Source organism: Amaranthus tricolor, chromosome 7 (assembly GCF_026212465.1).
Source record: "Amaranthus tricolor cultivar Red isolate AtriRed21 chromosome 7, ASM2621246v1, whole genome shotgun sequence".
NCBI lineage: Eukaryota > Viridiplantae > Streptophyta > Magnoliopsida > Caryophyllales > Amaranthaceae > Amaranthus > Amaranthus tricolor.
In genome coordinates this window covers 29801439-29820523 of record NC_080053.1, presented here as the reverse complement: position 1 = coordinate 29820523, position 19085 = coordinate 29801439, and the positions used below count along the sequence as shown (strand labels likewise).

Below are 19085 nucleotides of genomic sequence, written 5' to 3'. Positions count from 1 at the left end.
TTACTATTTCATTTTCACATCTGAAAAATATTAAAATTATTAAATAAGACATAAAAATATTTACTTTACAAATCAATTTCATTATATATAAATTTAAAACTTTTATCAAAAACTTACTCTCAAAATATAATACATGGTAATATATTTTAATACATATTCTTAGTGGTTTATTTTAGGTTAAAAAATGATGCATAAAAAAAGTGAGAAATATCCGTAATATCACTAGCACTACTTTATACAGTTTATTCATTCTCTTTCGTTTTTCTCTTTAATAGTGAATAATTAAAATTCAAAATTAAATTTTAATAGGAGTAGATTGGTTCAACGTATGTTTTTTATTATTTACGTTTAATCAAAATTTAAATTTGATATTATTGTGAAAAAATTAGTAAAAAGTTGTAAAATTCACACGAATTTTTCCTTATTATCATTGTTAGAAGGTATATATGGGTCACTCAAAGTTAACAATGCCAATAGTTAGTTGTATATTGACTTAATTATACTGATAATTAGGTCTATTTTAGTAGATAAGAAATAATTGGGTACATAATAGTGATATCAAAACTTTCCTTTTTAATTTATCATGAAATTTTTTTTATTAAGGAAGTTTAGATAATTGAATTCAATTAATACACATAATATTTTTTATTAAGAAATAAAGAAATAATTATTCATTAATACGTCATTTACTTATTTTGTTAAAAAAGATCATCATAAAATATTTTTTATTAAGCAAGATTTAATTATTGGAATTATTTTCTCATGGAATCTTATGGCTATAAGGAAATAGTAGATATAGTTATCATTTCTAAATTAGGAAAAATAAATTATGTATAAGACGGTCAAATGTCTTTCTTGAAACAATTAATTATTGTCAATAAATGTTGGAGTATTATTAAAATAACAATTTTTCTAACTTTATCTACCAAGTGCATGAATTTAGATTGCAGAATAAGTAAATTTATTGAATTTTTTTTAATATTCTCTAAAATTAATTTAAAATTTATTTAAATCATAAATAAAGATGTTCAAAAATCTAAAGGTTGAACTTTGGTAAAGAAAGACCCGTTAAGTTCAAGTAGACCCAAACAAAAATATTATTTAGGTCTAAAACGCGTTTTGTTAGCAAAATCCTTATTCTCAATTAATAACCCAAGAGAATTGGGAAAATGCCGGAAGAAACTCTTGGTTGCAAGTTTGAAGTAAGAGGACATTCAAATTTGACTCGCGACATAAGTTATGACGGTGTTTAACGCTGATTGTCACTAATTTACCGCAACTCTCCAGTTGAGATAGAGGGGCAATGAATGTAGAACCACGCCCATGCAAAGTTAAAAGGGGATGTGAAAGAAGTAAAACAGCAAAACAAAGCAACACGGAGGAAAGGAAACAACAGAACATTACAGAACAGAAATTTGAGATATATCAATTCAGAAAACCAAAACAGCCACTGGTAAACCGAGTTTTCACGAGTTCTACAGTTCGACATGAAACTCAGATCAAAAGAGTTGCCAGCATTCGGCCAATACAACAAATTCAAGACATAAGACTAAGAAAACGAGATTAATCGACTAGAATGTACTAGTAGAAGAATCTACCCCTGTATAACATAAATAAGATAACTAGAAAGTTTATGTCGAAGATTCGACCACCTGTGTAACATAAAGACAATTAAGCAGTAAGTATACTTCCAACAGCACAGAAGTATGGTTGAGCGATGCACGATTATGATGCTTGACTTAATTTAGGCATCAGTCGATACTTTTCAAATTGGTTGAGCTCGAAGGACTTTTCTCTTGTAGTAAATACTATCTTCTTCAGATTAACTGTGAAATGCATGAGATTCCACACTAGAAAATCTCCAGAGCTGTAATTCCGAAAAAATTTGTCCAGGTCGAAGTTGTCTGCTTCCCACGATTCATAATTACCAGAAAAGTTTTTGAACTCAACTGTTTTTAAGGCTGGCAAACCCTGGTCAAAAACATTATACCCCACACTACTCATCAATGTCGCCGGATGGTTGCACTGCAAATTTAGCAAAGACCAAAATCAGAAACTCATTGAAATTTCGGGAATGAATGAAACAGGCATGTTTGAATCGAGAGTAAAATATTGGAGCATCAAAATAGATGAATAAATTTAGAGAACTAAAAATGTACACTTATTTCTGCTGTATCTCCCATGACCACCACAAGACTCTCAAGTTTCCTAGCGCTCAAAAGCAGGTAGGTTATTCCTAGAAACTCCCATAATTCCAGTCCTGTCTCCAAGGTGAGATGCCTGAGATCAAAGCTTAGAGGACATTTCCTCCGGACGATAAGTTCTATTGATAGAACCTGCGATTAAACACAGCATATAAGGAAAACAAACTCCGTGGCTTTAAAATCGAGAAAAGTACACAATATATAAAAGAATGTAGTATAATAAGTCACATCCAACTCATTTTGATCCACATGCTAATAAACAAGATCATGAATCATGAGTTGCTTGATCAAATCATAAAAAAATATAGAGGAATAAAAGATATATGTACCTGAATGCACCAGCTACTCAATGTAATTGTTTCAGCAGCTTTGAATTTCTCGAGAAGCCCCACAAAATTATCAGTAAATTTCCCCTTGATTCCTAAACCAGAGACTCTCATTGCTTGACGGCTTTGATGCATCTGATTCAATCTGAATCTTACCTCAGAACAAACTAGAGCTCCTTCTATTTTATATCCTTTTCTGGGCAAAGCTAACACAAATTCAATAACTTTCACATTTTCAGCTCTGATAGACAACTCCGTTGTGTTTGCTACCTCTGTGATTTCCTCCCTTATTATCAACTGAAGGAGATTAGCAGTAGCAGCAATAACAATTTCCAGGTTTACTTTTGGGTTGCAATTGCAAAGACAGAGCAGAGAAAGAGACGGACAATTAGTAGTAACAATCTCCACAAAGTAATCGCCCAGTATCACTCTCTCAAGAAAAAGTTCCCTCAAAGCAACAAAGCGTGCAGGAAGAGTATCCAATTGCACTGACTTCAGACTCAATTTAACCAATGAAGAGCACACGCAATCCTCACATTCAGTTAGAAAGAAATAAGGACAACGTCTTCGCTGCCTTATTTTGCTGTCACTCCTAGCATTGAAATCAATATATATCTCTTTTGCATTTTTTATACTAGCATATGTAAACAGTAACTCCATATCAGTTAACATAGAAGGGCAATATCGAATAGACACACTCAAACAATGGAGTTTTTGCTCTTTGAGATAACAAAGAATTCTTTGAAGCGAAGGAAGGACATCTTTACCAGTTTTACTGACCCAGTCATTACCTAATTCAATGTTACTCTTATACTTCCATAGGTCCTTCCACCTTTTCGATAAAAAAGAGGTAGTCATTGCATCTTCCATTGGAAGTTTATCTAGTATGTCTATAAGAATATCATCAGGAAGTTCACTCAAGGAGTTAAGCTCACTGTTATCATCTAACACAGCTGACCTTGGGCGTTTAGGAATCAACTGAAGGCTGTCCATTAGCGAGAACTTGCAAGTTGCAACTGCTCAAGGATCAACAACAGAAAACATCATTGGAGTAAACATGCCTATGAATAATGTCGTTCTAAGTTAATGATTTAAGTTATTAATTTACAAGTCTATTCGGTCAAAAATCAGTATATCTTTATTCATGTAGCCAAGATGGCGTTGAACTTTGATATTCTCAACGGCTTTCTACCTCTAAAGCAAGCAAAGTTAAAACTGCCAAAGTTCATCAAAAGTCTCCAATAATTTGTAAAATTAAAAGTAGATACAAAAAAAACTAAGGTTACAATTTTCATCATAATTCTTTTAACACAGATAAATGCCTAGCTGATGAAGTGACAACTCAATTCAAGCCAAAAAATTCAAAATTTCATGCATGATTATAGTGTAAAAACAAGGTCGCATCGCATCGCGGCTGCATTGTCAAGGTGTTCAAGAAAACGAACTAATATTTCACGCGTCATAAAGATGTAAAAAAACCCCGCATTTTGGGCCATATCAAGGTTTCAATTGCGACAATTGCATCAATCCCATTACCGCATCATTATTTTGTTACCTCGATCGTGGCCGTTACCGCATTTTTACTCTATCAGTAAGAGCCCATCAAATGTAATGATTCCACATCATTTGCTATCAACAAAATACAAAAAGCTTCTCTAAAGTAAATGGAGTAAAATACATTGATACTTATTTTCTTCCGAAATGTATTCCATTAAGAATGCGATTAGCATCACCAATGAATCATGTAATGAAAACAAATATACTTCTAGCCAAAGGAATATATAAGATTGGTAATAGATGAGATTTATATAAAATGCTTTACCCTTCCAGTCACTTAACTAGCATAAAACATGGTTGTGACTTGCGACTCTGGCACAAAATTTGGACATGATTCCTTTACCAATAATTTTTTGAAAAAATAAAATTCGTTCCATCACAATTAATTATCAATACCTCAAAAGAAGTTCCAATCTACCCTCAAAACCAACACACATGTAAACTAAACAAGCAAAAACCACCCTACAAGATTAGAGAGGATGAGTTCACAAAGGACAAATACATAAATAAACACTCCTTGAATCATGAGATGCGTGCTCCTGGAGCCAACTGTTAAAAGAGGCTGATTCCACAAGGCCACTTATCAAGATCAAGCAGCACGCAACTTATCAGAGTAATCAAAATTCACAAACAGCAAAAACATTGAAGCAAATCAACTAACATGAACATTCAGGACAACACAAGCAAATTCAAGAAAACTTTGTTTCACTTTTAAGCAACAAGATATCATCACAGAATGTGAGCCTAAACAACTCCAAAAGAATACTATCCAGAAATTTAAGATTGCAAATAAAAAAATTATTGATAAGATCAAAACATGAGTGATCCAACATGAAACACAGGGTTTCTAGGGGAAAAGCACAGAAAATTGGAAACAAAAAGACAAAGGAGTCTGGATCTGAGAATCACGTCTCACCTTTGTGACCTGCGGCTTCCTCCACTGGGAAATCTTCAGGTAGCTAATAAAACAATAGAAATTTGTTAAAAGAATAGAACATGGGAATTTATAGTCATAATGTTTGGTCAGAATCACCCCTGCAACTCCCAAGGACTAGAAATGTTTATGTGACTTTGCCTTTTATGGGACATAATACAAACATAATTGGTAGAGGATCAGAATTATTATTTTCCAAAAATATTTGATTCACTTTCCCCTGCTAGCTAACACGTTAATGATAATAACGTGTCAACCTGACCTCCGGAATATGTTTGGATATATGCTACTGGTCTTACACGTGTTCCAGGTTAGAGGGAAATTAAATTTCAGAGACAGTATACAAAACATTAGTACAATAGGTGACAAAAATTAGAAAATAGTATTTCCCAACATCTATATATGTGACATGACACCCTATATTTGTTATAATCTCCGTTAACATTATAACATGTTGCAAAATCTTTAACCTCTCCCCAACAAAACAAAGGACTTGTACATTCACACTCTTGCTATTTACACCTACACCATGTTCATCAATGGTACGCATGTGTTGCAGGATCCTAAAGTGACATATTCAAATTAAAAATCATTAACATTAAGCAAGAAGCCAATAATAATATTAATGCAATGAATACTACCTGTAGATGCTAGAAGACGTCATCATATTGCAACAGCACTAGGTGGGAGCCACTTAATGACATTGCGGTATCGAATGATGTTGTATTCACCTTGCAATCCTCAGACTTAGGAAGAGAAATAGTTCCAAAATCAAGGTCTCAATTCTATAAGCAGGCTGCTATCATGAATTACAAAGCAGAATGTACAGAAGAAAACTGCTCTATTTAGAATCACATATGGAATGGCAGTCTAAAAGCTATATTAGATAGAATCATGTATGGATCGACAATCCAAAACCTAACTAAGCTCTTACATTTGAGGCATATTTCCAAGCATCAAACTAATCTGCTACAATGGCCTCTAAGACTATCTTATACAGGAAATATAAATATCAACAGCCATTGCCATCACTTATCACTGCATTGCTCAACATCACATTCAATACTGCAGCAAAGGTTACTAGTTAACAAATCAATGTCCACAAAGTACAATTGAAAATTATGAAACTGAGGTGTAACAATTCAAAAGTACTTCAAAACAGAAAACATATCATTCAACACAAACAAAAACCACAAAAGGAACCACAAAGATTCATGTTGCTTGAAAAACAATATTGTCTGGACAAACTTAATAATGTGTTTTTTGAAGACAAGGGTTAGGGAGAAAAGAAAAAATCATTCTGAAAATTTTCCAATTTCAGAAATTTATTCATTAAAAAGGATGAAATTTAGACCCTACAACTCCAAATGCATCCCATCCCCTCACATCAAAAAAAGAAAGATTGACCCCTTATTGTCCATCTACTCGTATTCTACACCCTTACTCGAACTAAACTATAAAGGAATATGTTAGCAGCATCATGGTCTACAATGGCACAAATTCATTGACCAATGTAAAACGAAGCATACATTCACACCTAGTAAACGGAAACAGAGTTGTTTTGGCTGGGTAGTATCACAGTAGGCTTGACAAAGATGGATTCTTACTTTCTCCATCTCTTGGAGATTGGGCAGAGGGAACGAGAGTACAAGGTATACTTCCAAGAATTCTAGTTGGTTGGGCAAAGAGAGGGGGGGGGGGGGGGGGGGGGGGCACAAGAATAGCAGGGCTACCACTCAGCAGTACATTCTAGTTAAATATTTCAGTTCAGAGAAGATATTAAGAAAGCAAAATAAGCTTGTGTAGAAAAACAAATTATATGTTATTATCTACCCTTCTAAAAAACAGAAATTCAACAAAGGCATACTTGCCACGCAAGTCCAGAATTTGAGCAAAATTTTACTTGCCTCACAAGTTCAGCATAAGTAGAACTCAGGTTAACTCAGCTCTTCCAACTTATTTCAATATAAGTGCCCAAAATGATAAAACTGCATCCCTAAAATACTACCCAACTACACTCATGCACCCTATATAGAAATGGCCCAATCTAGTATTTTGTCGCCTACCGGCTACCACTTCAAGCCTTCAATCCATGAAAACCAATCAGAAATTTTCTTCTTACTGTCCCCTTTCACATAAGAACATCAGGGTCCAATTTTTTTTGTATAGCTGTTGCCGCCTACAAATTCACATTTCAAATCATTACAGACTACAACAAAGTCCACAGTACAACCTCAGAAAGTGCACCAAGGAAAGCAGAATTGTCATTACTCTTTCCTCACCTCAATGTTTCCGATTTTAAATAAATAAGTCATTTCCTCCTTGAGCAGAGCTTGTTCTTTCATTGCTTGTGCCTAAGATACCAACAAAAAGACACGGATACACAAGCCCCATTACACGTGCAAAAATAACTCACTAAGATCAGATGATAAAATATTCAGTTACAGACACTAACCATGCCACTCTTCATAGCACACTTCAATGCTTCCACCTCTTGTTCCTTCTGTTTCTCACGTGCTTGCATCAACTCTTGCCTTCATAAGTAAAGAGACAATCACAAATGTTCGATAAAGATGACATGTTCAAATCTTGTCAAGCAAGATATACATAAAAGAAAAAAGAAGAGCTACTAATTCCAAAAGCCAGAAAGATAGAGGAAGTCATCCAACCATAATGATCCTTTCAACTACTAAGAGACAATAGCCACACTTTTTTGCAAGTGCTTTGACGACAATTAACAACTTCAAGAATAAAAGTGATCAAAGAACCAAAAAGATAAAGTCACAGGTCCAAGACCTCATCAAATTTAAATCAATGCACAGGAAAACATACCGACGCTGTTCTTCATCATTAAATACAGTGCGCTCTGATTTCACGACCTTTTTAAAACCTTTTTTCATCTCCTTTTCCACTTTACGACTGTGATAAGCATCGAGGTCATAGTACCTACATGAGAATTGAGGATTAAGGTAAAGCATTTGACAACTTATCACACAGATCCAATATTATAGGACTCAAGGTCCGACCCAAATTTTGAAGGATGGGGTTGCTTAAGTTTAATTACAAAATTAAAGAGAACAACCAAAGCAATACAAAAGTGCTAATCAAATGATCATATTTCCAGCAATTGAAAGCAAACATCAATAACCAACACAGATGAAATATTACGAAAACATAGGGAAATGTAGCTGTGACCAAGAGTCAAAATCTTAGTAGATTGTCGTGAAAATTATCAGCAAATTGCATCTGAAATTATTTCCAATTTTATAATCTAACAAATTTGAATAGAAGAAATTGCGCCAATACATAAAAAGTTAATATAGCAATTCGGATAAAAAGGGCATGTTCGAACTCTACTCTAGAAAACCCCAAATTAAACTAAACACATTCAAAAATGACTAGAGCAACATTAACCGGGATCTCCCAGTAATAAAAAGAGCTAGGAGAAAAATGTTAACAGAAAAATTAGGTACAGTACAGATTACACAATTAAGTCTTAAAGACAGGTTAATATACAGAAAAATGAGCACAAAAAAGCAAGGTCTCGGAATTACCATAAAAAAAAAAAAAGCAACTTAGCATTCTCTCTGGTCCTCTTCTACTGCCATGAAAGGCAGTGATGACAGATGTTTAATATATGTCATTTTTACATTTAGTGTTTATGAGGGGCTGTAAGTTTGAATCTCTATTATGTTTTTTTCGTGATAATTTTTGGGAGTCACACAACTCCTTGTTCATGGTTGGGTCCGCCATTAGGAATGGTAACATTGCATAAAAAAAACATCTGAGCAGTTTCAAAAGAATACAAAAAAAAGCGGGATCAGAGATTCCTTTGAATCATTTACATCCCTTGCCAAGTATTTCATACTCCCTAGTCTCTCCTAACAAACCAACAATGGAATAAAATATGGTGGAAAACACTCACTTTTTTGAAGGAAATGTAGCCGTATTGTAGTCCTCCATGTATCTGTCGAAAAGTTTGCAATTAAATCTATATCCCATACTTAATAGCTCAGCAGTATTTGAGATATTACTTACTCCTTGAACATCTTCTTCTCTTCCCAATTAGAAAGACTTTCAAGGTTCACCTAAAAAAGAAATTATGATGTCCAAACATCAAGTCCATAGTGTTTGAGATAATATAACCAACCGAAGGCACCACAACCCCAACACAACTTTGCAGGGCATTGGTACAATTGAATAAGCACACCCATCATACATGCACATCCATTCTACACATACATGATATTTAATAAAGAAACCAGCAGCTGTAGCTCCATATAAGGTATAACATGTATCGCTTGAAATGTGGAACATTTTGATATTCAAAACAAATGCAACAAAAATGAGATCACTTCATCATGCAATGTAAGCAGTAGAACATTAATTTTCTCAATGCAACGGAAGGCTCCCACCTAGACAAGGTAGGAAAGAGGGATCATGCACCTCCATGTAAGAACAAAAAGGTAGTTCTGGTGACCCTTGATGCAAAGAAAATTACCTCCTTCACCTAATCTACGAAGCACAAATGGTTTGATAAGCTATTCTGCTTTTGGTTGTTATAAGCCAAAACCAAATAACTAAGAATCTTTGACCTTAAAAATGGACAAATGGAATATAGAGTAGGAGTACTAAATATGATTATCAATTACTCCCTCTGTCCCCATAAATTTGCAATATTTTCTATTTTTGTCCGTCATTTTAACTTTACACATCGTATTATGAAAATATCCCCAACACCTTCTTCAATTTTCATTCACACATTTTCTCTCTCTTTCAATATTGACCACAATTTCAACGTCCCCACCACTTTCTTAATAATTGTGTCATTCCATGGTGTTGTGGGTGAAAGGAGTATTAACGACCAAAGAATTGTATGAAAAAATTACTATATTTTCAACAATAACAACGATGTAACCTTAATCCAACAAAATAAGTTTTCCATAATCCATTTAAACAAACCATGTGAGTGAACAAATCACGAAAAAAATTTGTTCTAATATCCCTATTGCTCATTCATATAACTAAAACAAAGGGTCATAAGCAGAATTCACTAAATCACCCATGATCCCAAATAGGATTCTTGGTGACAATCGTACCTATAAATCACTTCAAATAAGCAAATCTTCTAGGATAGAACAACAATGAACTAACAAGCTAAAAAAGCAAGACCCATTGTCATTATTGTTTCATACATTTGCTACTCGAACTTCCATTGGTTTTAGTAACTTTATGTAACAAAATAATCATCCAAAAAATACATTTGTTCAAGAATATGTAACACTCCAGCAACACTAAGTGGAGAGCTGCTTGATGACATTGGGATAATGAAATGTTTGTTGCCACAAGTCATATGCACAATATGACATTGCACTTTTTTCAAAAAAAAAAGTTCCAGCAAAGACTTAATATGAAAGAGCAAAGGCAAGGATTCGTTATTCAAATCCAGCTAAATTGGTGAACTAAAAATTAAAAAGCATAAAAAAAACAAATCCTGTATTTTGATTGAGATACAAGTTAGTTATTTGTCTTTAATAGCATTTAGACAATCAACTAACAAGAATAAACATGAAACATCATATACAGACAAAATGCTTTGATGCAAAAATTTAATACATCAGTTCAAGATAATATACCTGCTTCACTTCAGATAGCCATGCTGTGAACTCTGGCCGTTTACTCCTACAAAACAGCATATAATTGGATAATTTAAACCACAAACAAGAAACAGAGGCTTACATTAAGCAGTACTCTTATTTTAATGACAGTCACAAAAAGATAACTGGTGAGTTTATATAGGCTCTGAAGCTTAGACCCTATTCAACTGGTAGATTGCCATAATAACTTTCCTGCTCATCCATCCTTACAACTGAATTAGTTCCTTCCATGAGTATTTGTTCATGAATATAAGTAATCAAGAGACATTCTAAATAAGCTGTAGCATCTAGAAGTCTGAGCTAGACCACCTTAATCTCTATAAATGTTATTGCTCTCTACCTGGACCTGTTTACTTTTTGCTCTATCATAAATGATGTACTTACATCAAAATAACACATTAGAACCAACAAACGAGAAACCAATTAAACAACTAGCATTCCATTACAGCATTACCCCAACGCCATTAAATTGCTCCTACCTGGAGCAGATTTAGGGGTCAGAAACCTTACCCTTGTATGCAATTTCAAAGAGGCTGTTCCTGAATGACACTTGTTAGTGATAAGAACCAAGAAACCAATTCAGAAAAAAATATTTTAGAAAAAATAAATAAATTATCTCCATCCACAAATCCCAGTCATAAAACAACCAACCTCCAAACAAACCTACACAAACAAATCCCAAATGTTTCTGAAGGCATATCGCGCACAATCCCACAAAAAATTAGCTCTCAATCAACATAGCACAATAAGACACACATGAAGAGGAAAAACCCTAATTGTAGTTGTGCTTCAGAATAACTCTTCGACCGAAAACGAATATTAATTCGCAATTGAATATTGCAAATTAGATTTTAATCAACAATCAATGTGTAAGATGCACTAGCACTGATAATAAACAATTGAACAATTAAAATCAGACAAAATTAAATTTAAAAAAGTAACCCTAACTCTAAAATTAGAAATATACCACATATCAACTTCTCTGACAACTCCATATTTCCCCCAAGAATCAGTAACAGCTCCAGGTTTCCCTTTCTCTTTTTTCTTCTTCTTCTCCTTCTCCTTCTTCATCTTCATCTTCCTCCTTTTCCTCTTCTTCTTATCATCGTCATCATCATCATCCTCATCTTCACCTCTCTTCCTCCGTTTTCTATCTTTCTCTCTCCTCCTTCTCTTCTTCTCCTCTCTCTTCTTCCTCTCTCTCCTCTTCCTCCTCCTCCTCCTCCTTTCTTCCTCACTTTCAGAGTCTTCGGACTCTGAATCCGAATACTCCGAATCACTCTCTGAACCTGATTCGGACTCTGAGCCCGAATCTGAATAATCGTCATCACTGTATCGTTTTCTGGATGATGAAATTCGATGCTTCCTACGCTTGGTACTATGCTTTCTGTGATGTTCAAGCTGGGAATCCATGCTTGATTCGGAGGAATTCTCGGAATCCTTTGCATTTCGTTTGGATTTCTCTGGTCTCGAATCTCCATCCCTCGCCATTTCGGGCGATTTCTTATTTAACTTCTTTGTGTTTGGCACGAGGAGTTTAATTTGGTTTTAGCGATTGGCATTTGGGACTCGACTTCGGGACAAAAATTACTACTTTAGTTTGGCACCAAATTTGCATTATTTAAGTAAAAAAAATTTATTCCAAATATTTCAATGTATTGTCAATTTGTTGTAAATAATTTACATTTTTTTGTCATTTAAAATAATTTAATATTTGTCTTTTATTAGTTGGCGGTATACCTTGCAAATATATATTCGATTACTATAGGTCATAACTAGTCATTACTCGTTAAACACAATTCCTTTCTTTCTACAATGATCTTTTTGAAAATTAATCAAACATTACAATATCATTATTAATAAATTAAATACTAACTTCAATGGTTCTATACATATTACTTTAATTGTAAAATACTTACAACTTAATATGACGTATTACGCATAAAAATATCATTATTAGTTGCAGGTATAATAGAACGAATAAAGCATGAGACTTATCTACTAAGACCATATTGTTGTTCATGAAAGACATTATTGGACTTATTGTCAAAACAATAAGCCTCATAATATTTTCTAGCAAATTTATTAGAATTATTAATAAATTATAGTTGTAAATTTTAATATAGCCATAAAGTTTAATATTACGAGTATGTCCGCTATCAATTAAAAAGTGCAATCACTGTAACCATGTCAACAGATTATAATCATTGTCGGTTATAAATTACATTTAACTCTTATTAATCATATTTGACATTTGCTCTTTTAAGTTACCAAAACTACCTTTCTATAGACAATGGCAAAAGAATTACTTGAATTGAACATATGAAATATTCCGGTGGTCATGTGACTAACACGAATCTTATTAAACCAAAACATGAACAGACCACTCTCATTAAAAAATAAAAAAAAATAAAAAAAAAAAACTCTCAAACACAAATCATAAACAAAATTTCCAAACTTAAATACTAAAACAATTTTACAATGAATCCCATTTCGATTTGCTCATCATCATCATCATCATCAAGCTCCATAAAGACATGGATTGTTCATCGGCTAGTACTGGGAGTTACTGCAGCGGCAGCAATTGGTGCACATGCATACTTCTTTCTTCGCTGATCTATTAAGTATCGTTCTCGTGTAATCGGAATTATTCCTGCTCGTTTTGCTTCTTCTCTTTTGAAGGCAAACCTCTTGTCCATGTTCTTGGCAAACCTATGATCCAGGTTTTTAATTTATAATTTTACTCACCTTTTTGAAATTTGTTTGTGTTTTTGTCTCAAATCACAGTTTTATGATTTATAATGGATTAATATTAGAAATTAATTTTGCTTTTGTGTTGTTTTCAATTGTGAAATTGTTGATTGGATTTTGGTCTTCCTTCTAGTAGTAAGGTATTGTGTCATTGGGATGATGGGAAGCTTTATGTTAGTGTATATAACATATCCCAGAGCCTCAACTATCGGCTTAAGTTATGATATTAGAACCAGGAGGTTACTGATTCAAATCTCAACCATCCCTGGAATATTAAGCATCAGATATAAGGAGACTATATGTTGCATTCAGACTTCTAGCCCAAAGGGCTCTCGTGTGAGGGGGCGTATTAGAGTGTATAATATATTTTGGGGCTCAAGCTTTTGGTTGTGTTGGTTCCCGACAATGTGTAATTATAATTTGTAGCATTTCTTTTCTAATGTGGGAATCTATGGAGTGTTTGTTTGGCAAATGTCCGATACCTGGTAGAACTTTGTTCAAAATAGCTTATTCAACATTCCACAACAGTAAGATGTTTTAACCACTTAAGTTAGCTAATCAGAAAGTAGCATTAGATAGTTTATTCACCCAGCCATATATTATTTCAGAATACTATGTTTTTAGGAAATTAAGATATTTTAAATATTTAAAATATTAAGGTTATTTTATTTACTAATTATTTTGGTTTAGGTTAATATTTTTTTTCCTTATTTTAGTCCTTATTACTTGAATAAATAGAGGTAGTACCTCTCATTATTATTCGATACAAACCAAGTATTCAAAACCCAAATCAATCTTTATGTCCACATTATGATTTTCTACATATCCAACATGACTAGATGTACGTCCTTTGGTGCCATGCCTACTTGTTAGCCATATAAATGGTGGAAACAAGAATGCAGTTCTAGTGTAATTTTGCATATGGTAGTTTCTTCAGTTCCAAACATGTTTGTATATGTATCTCATTCCATCCATTACCCCATGAGAAAGTGATAAAATATATTCTTCTGTCCATTTGAATTTGTTACTTTTGAAAGTGACATATAACATATTATGAGGAGAATTGTCACTTTCAGTAGCAGGGTGATAGGTTAGTGTAAGAGCCAAATCACCAAGTGTAGAGGGTGATTTTGATCACATTATAGCTCCCACCATATCATGCACATTAGAGGAAGATCAAAGATGATGAGTCTATATTGGGGTTTGAGCACTTGAGATTTGGGACATTGATTGAAGCTTTGCAAGAAGCAAGGAAGTGGTTTCAATGTGTAACACAAATAGCAAGCTTCCAGAGACTAAGTTGTTGAGTGCTCGAACGAGTGGGTGTGATGCTCGAACGAGCATTTGCAGTCAGGCCTATACTCTTGCCTTCTTATTCACCAATGTGAGCAGCCCGGAAAAGTTTTTTTCTTGTTTGTTAAGGCCTAGTAACCAAAATAAATACCCTAATATATTTTGTAACAAATTTTACAATAGATAAAAAATCATTTTTGTAGAACAATGGTGAGGCCCCGGACCTACATGTCAAATTTTACAATATATTTTGAATGTGAACTCCTATTTCGTTCATTTCACTTTTCAATATATGAAGAAAAACACATGCTTGAAAATTAAGCTTCATTGCTATGTTTTTTTAAGGATGGAGGCTTTCCATGTACAATTTTACTCAAAGTTTATTACCATGAAATATTTTTTGAACCGGAAGATTTATATTTTAGGTGGTTACTGGAATTGCTTCTTGGTTGCTTATGTTGTTGAATAGCAGTATTTAGAATCTAATTTCTTGTGGATTTAAAAAACTTCTTTGGTATTAATTGTTTTTTCTTCATAGCTTTTCTCTTTCTTTGCTCAGTGCACATATGAAAGAGCAAAGCTGGCTTCTATGTTGGATCAAGTTGGTAAATTTTCTAGCTTAGTGGGACAATGAGGATGTAAGAGCTGCATGTTGGACTTCTGCTTCTGAGTTCAATTGTACTTTCTTGCAGTTGTGGCTACAGATGATAATAAGATTGCAGAATGCTGCCGCGACTTTGGTGCTGATGTAATAATGACCTCAAAATCTTGTAGAAATGGTACAGTTAAGTTTTGATTATTTTCTTGTTTGAGTGAGTTTGACTAATAAAGTTAACATGACAATTTTTTTTTGTTGCGTATAGTTTCACGGTGTTTTGCTCATGACCCATGTTACAGGTGCTGAGCGTTGCAGTGAAGCGCTTCAGAAGCTTCAAAAGAAGTATGATATTGTCGTCAATATTCAAGGGGATGAGCCGTTGATTGAACTTGAGATTATTGATGGTATAGTTAAAGCTCTGCAGGTTTGTCTATGATTCTACCCAGTGTTCTATGCATCACTTCTTGTGTTGTCCGATTTCAAACTTTCAAGAGATCATGTATCTGAGTATCTGTATCTAAACAAGGGGATATATGAGAAGTGTATACAAATTGGTAGTTTGATTCCTGGTATTCTTTTGAGTTACTACTAGTCTTGAATCTGGATTATCCACGTACTCATCTTCACATTTTTAATTTTTGCAGTCTGCTCCAGATGCTGTCTTCAGCACCACAGTTACACCTTTGAAACCCAAGGATGCTTTTGATCCAAACCGGGTGAGATGTGTTGTTGACAATCATGGATATGCTATCTACTTCTCCAGAGGCCTCATTCCATATAACAAGTTGGATACCGTGTCTAATTTCTTTTTTTTTTTTGTCTTTTTACTTCTTCCGGTCCTTCTGGATTAATGGTTTTTCTTTTTCATATTCTTATAACCCAGATTAGAGAAGGTCAATTCGGATTTGCATATTTGCTTCATCTTGGTATTCAGGTTTGACTGTATCATGTCAATTATGTCATTCATATATGATATAGTTTTGGGCAATTGATGATGATGACAGTTGTTTACTATGTTATTCGACTCTCCATTTTGCTTCACGTACCCGTGTCCAATCCTTGATGTTCGGACAGTAGTATGGCGATTAGACACTTCATTTTAGGTATAAAATTGATATTTAGACGTGTCCGACACTTGGACACGACCCTATATCCGACATTATGAATCTATTGTTCATGATTTTGCAGAGCTATGATGCTGAGTTCCTTAAAATATATCCAGATCTGCCTCCACACCATTGCAACTAGAAGAAGATCTGGAACAGCTTAAAATTCTTGAAAATGGCTATAAACTGAAGGTATTTTTTAAATTCAGGGGGGGAGGGTAGGGTTTTATTTCATGTATTTGCTGCCTGGGCCGGTGAAGCTCCGCATAGCCATAAACATTCACCAAATATTACTTCTATTTGATTTTACTTGGTGTCAAACTTGCCTTTTCACTTTGTTTCCATCATTCAATATTTAAATTGATTCAAAAACGAGGAGTTTGCCTTCCATTACCCAATACCATTAAGTGCCTCTAGGCTTCCCACCTAGGCAGTGCTTGGGGGTTGGATATTATCTTTATAATAACTATTGTGTTGTTTTTGTGGTTGAGACCCTTGGAAGAAAATAGCATCAGCCGTTTTTAAGAAATGCACATGATTGAACGCCATTGTACAATTGTCAATTATAGCCCTTAATCAAAGAACTAAATCTTTGGTACCATATAATTCAAAAACAAGTAGCGCGTTTCTTATTAATCAATCTATACAATCATTTAACAAGTTAAATTTTACAATCAAAATGCCAATGTGTGAATGATCACTGCGCCTTCACCCGGTCTAGTACTATGTACTGAAGCCTGAGTTTGACATTCTGTTGTATTAAACCTCAGGTTATAAAGGCTGAGCATGAAGCTCATGGAGTTGATGTTCCTGAAGATGTAGAAAAGGTAGAAACATATATGCGCGAGAGAAACCTATCCAACCTTTACGGAACTGTTCACATTTGAGCCGACCCTATATTGTTAAGATTAATGTTTTGACGTTGTTGTTCTCACGGAAGTACAGACAGCCAGTATGATTTACAAAGGTTTGTCTTAATCTTCTTTCGGTATAGATGACCAAAGATAATAATGTGTCGTCACTCTGATTTAATACCTTATTTCTAATCAGAATTTTTTTCCGTAGTTTTTAGTCTAACCAGGAAGCAGGAACAGTTCAAATATGGCTTCGTTTCAACTGCTGTACACAAAATAAATATATATTCTAGGCTTCTAGCAGAAACAAGTAGGCAAGGTTTGGGACGTGAGCAGTGAATTGGTGGAGCATATAAGAAAGATCTGGTGAAGTACAAAGCACATTCTTGCAGGCATTTGGTGAATTGGTGCATGTACGTACTCCCTAGTCCCTCTGTACCTTTGAAATTGCAATAACGGGTGCCAGTCTGCTAAGACAAAGATTTAGGACTGGTGGGACGTGTGGTGAAGTCATAGAAACGAATTAAAAAGGAAAGTGAAGTTTTCAAAGGGATATAAAGAGTACATGAAAGTCGACACTCGTTCCTTCTATCTCAATAAATTTGCTATGGCGATTAGGAGTGTGGATTTGAGCTATTGGTCGCATCATTTTCGGCTATAGTTATTTGAACGAGTACAAAGATTTGGATGAAAAAACAATCTAATTTTCCACTTCCGTTCCTTCCCTTTTAAAAATGTTAACCAAATATAGCGTTACCCTAAAGTTATAAAGATCGTGTATTAGTACCATTCCTCTTTGTTGAATTGTTGGATTTCTTCCCTTTCTTGTAAAATCTTTATCCAAATATATGGTACTGAAAGCATTATATATGAGTATATAATGTAGGTTCGTTTCTTCATATACTTATGATTATATATAATAAAAAATATAGATCAAAACATGTTTGATTATGTATTATGATTCAACGTTAAAAGAGAACCATCAATAGACTTGTTTGAATTTAGCCTTATAAAGAAGTGAGAATAAAAGTAACTAAAAACTACTTCATTAAATTAAATTAATAAATAAACCCATTTAAATTACACCTATAACAAAATTCTATACTAGATCTAAAGATGAATAGAGAAAGTTGAACAAAAGCAATGCCACTCAACATAAAGGTAAAGATTTATCATAATTCATACATTAAAAATGTTCTCAAAATCAATGAGTTGGTTATGCATAGACAAGTAGACAAATTTAAAATTGTAAATAAAACAACCTTATTCAAGGAAGGTCCTTTAGATGCTAGATTTGGGTAGGAAAGAGGAACCATCCAAATAAACCAAAATTCAAAACACAAGCAACAAAAACATAGTCATTTGGGTAGGATGAGAGGCAATTATGCTAAGCTTTTATGTAGATGTTAGGAAGTTTGGATCTCTTTGATACAAGTTAGTTGTAAAAGTAGTTGTTATATGATTGATAGCTTCAAGGTATTCAAGTAGATGTTTAGCTCTTATACAAAATAAACATGAAATATTTTAAAGTACTACTTTCACCACTGATGTTTAACGTGTTAGAAATAACAATAACAATATAAACCGCTAATTAAAAATAAAAAATATTACCTGTCAAGTACTAAATTTTTGTTGATAGTGCTTCAAGCTAAACAAATCACTAAAAATTATTTAAGCTGTTACACAAACATATTTAAATTCTTATGCAGAAGAAAAATAAATTAATTTTCTTTGGTGAAATCATTTTACACAATTATCAAAACATTCAATAAATATCTTGTACATCTCATATAAAATTTATTTAG

The 19085-nt window shown here is 33.7% G+C and overlaps 2 protein-coding genes and 1 pseudogene across 2 annotated transcripts; 1 reads left to right on the top strand and 2 right to left on the bottom strand.

Annotated features, from left to right (window-relative positions):
- Nucleotides 1–1400: 1400 nt before the first annotated feature.
- Nucleotides 1401–6718, bottom strand: LOC130817502 (putative F-box/LRR-repeat protein At3g18150). Its single transcript, XM_057683239.1, has 5 exons — nt 5663–6718; nt 5004–5046; nt 2534–3546; nt 2160–2336; nt 1401–2025 (listed from the first exon to the last, which is right to left on the bottom strand). Exons 3-5 carry the CDS (start codon nt 3521–3523, stop codon nt 1726–1728), a joined length of 1467 nt encoding a protein of 488 aa, XP_057539222.1. The 5' UTR covers nt 3524–3546; nt 5004–5046; nt 5663–6718; the 3' UTR covers nt 1401–1725.
- A 63-nt stretch (nt 6719–6781) lies between these two features.
- Nucleotides 6782–12267, bottom strand: LOC130817503 (vicilin-like seed storage protein At2g18540). The gene is made up of 8 exons (XM_057683240.1): nt 11646–12267; nt 10658–10703; nt 9060–9109; nt 8947–8988; nt 7854–7967; nt 7477–7555; nt 7304–7375; nt 6782–7200 (listed from the first exon to the last, which is right to left on the bottom strand). Exons 1-8 carry the CDS (start codon nt 12167–12169, stop codon nt 7153–7155), a joined length of 975 nt encoding a protein of 324 aa, XP_057539223.1. The 5' UTR covers nt 12170–12267; the 3' UTR covers nt 6782–7152.
- Nucleotides 12268–13021: 754 nt separating this feature from the next.
- On the top strand, nt 13022–18424 carry LOC130818094 (3-deoxy-manno-octulosonate cytidylyltransferase, mitochondrial-like; annotated as a pseudogene).
- The last annotated feature ends 661 nt before the right edge of the window (nt 18425–19085 follow it).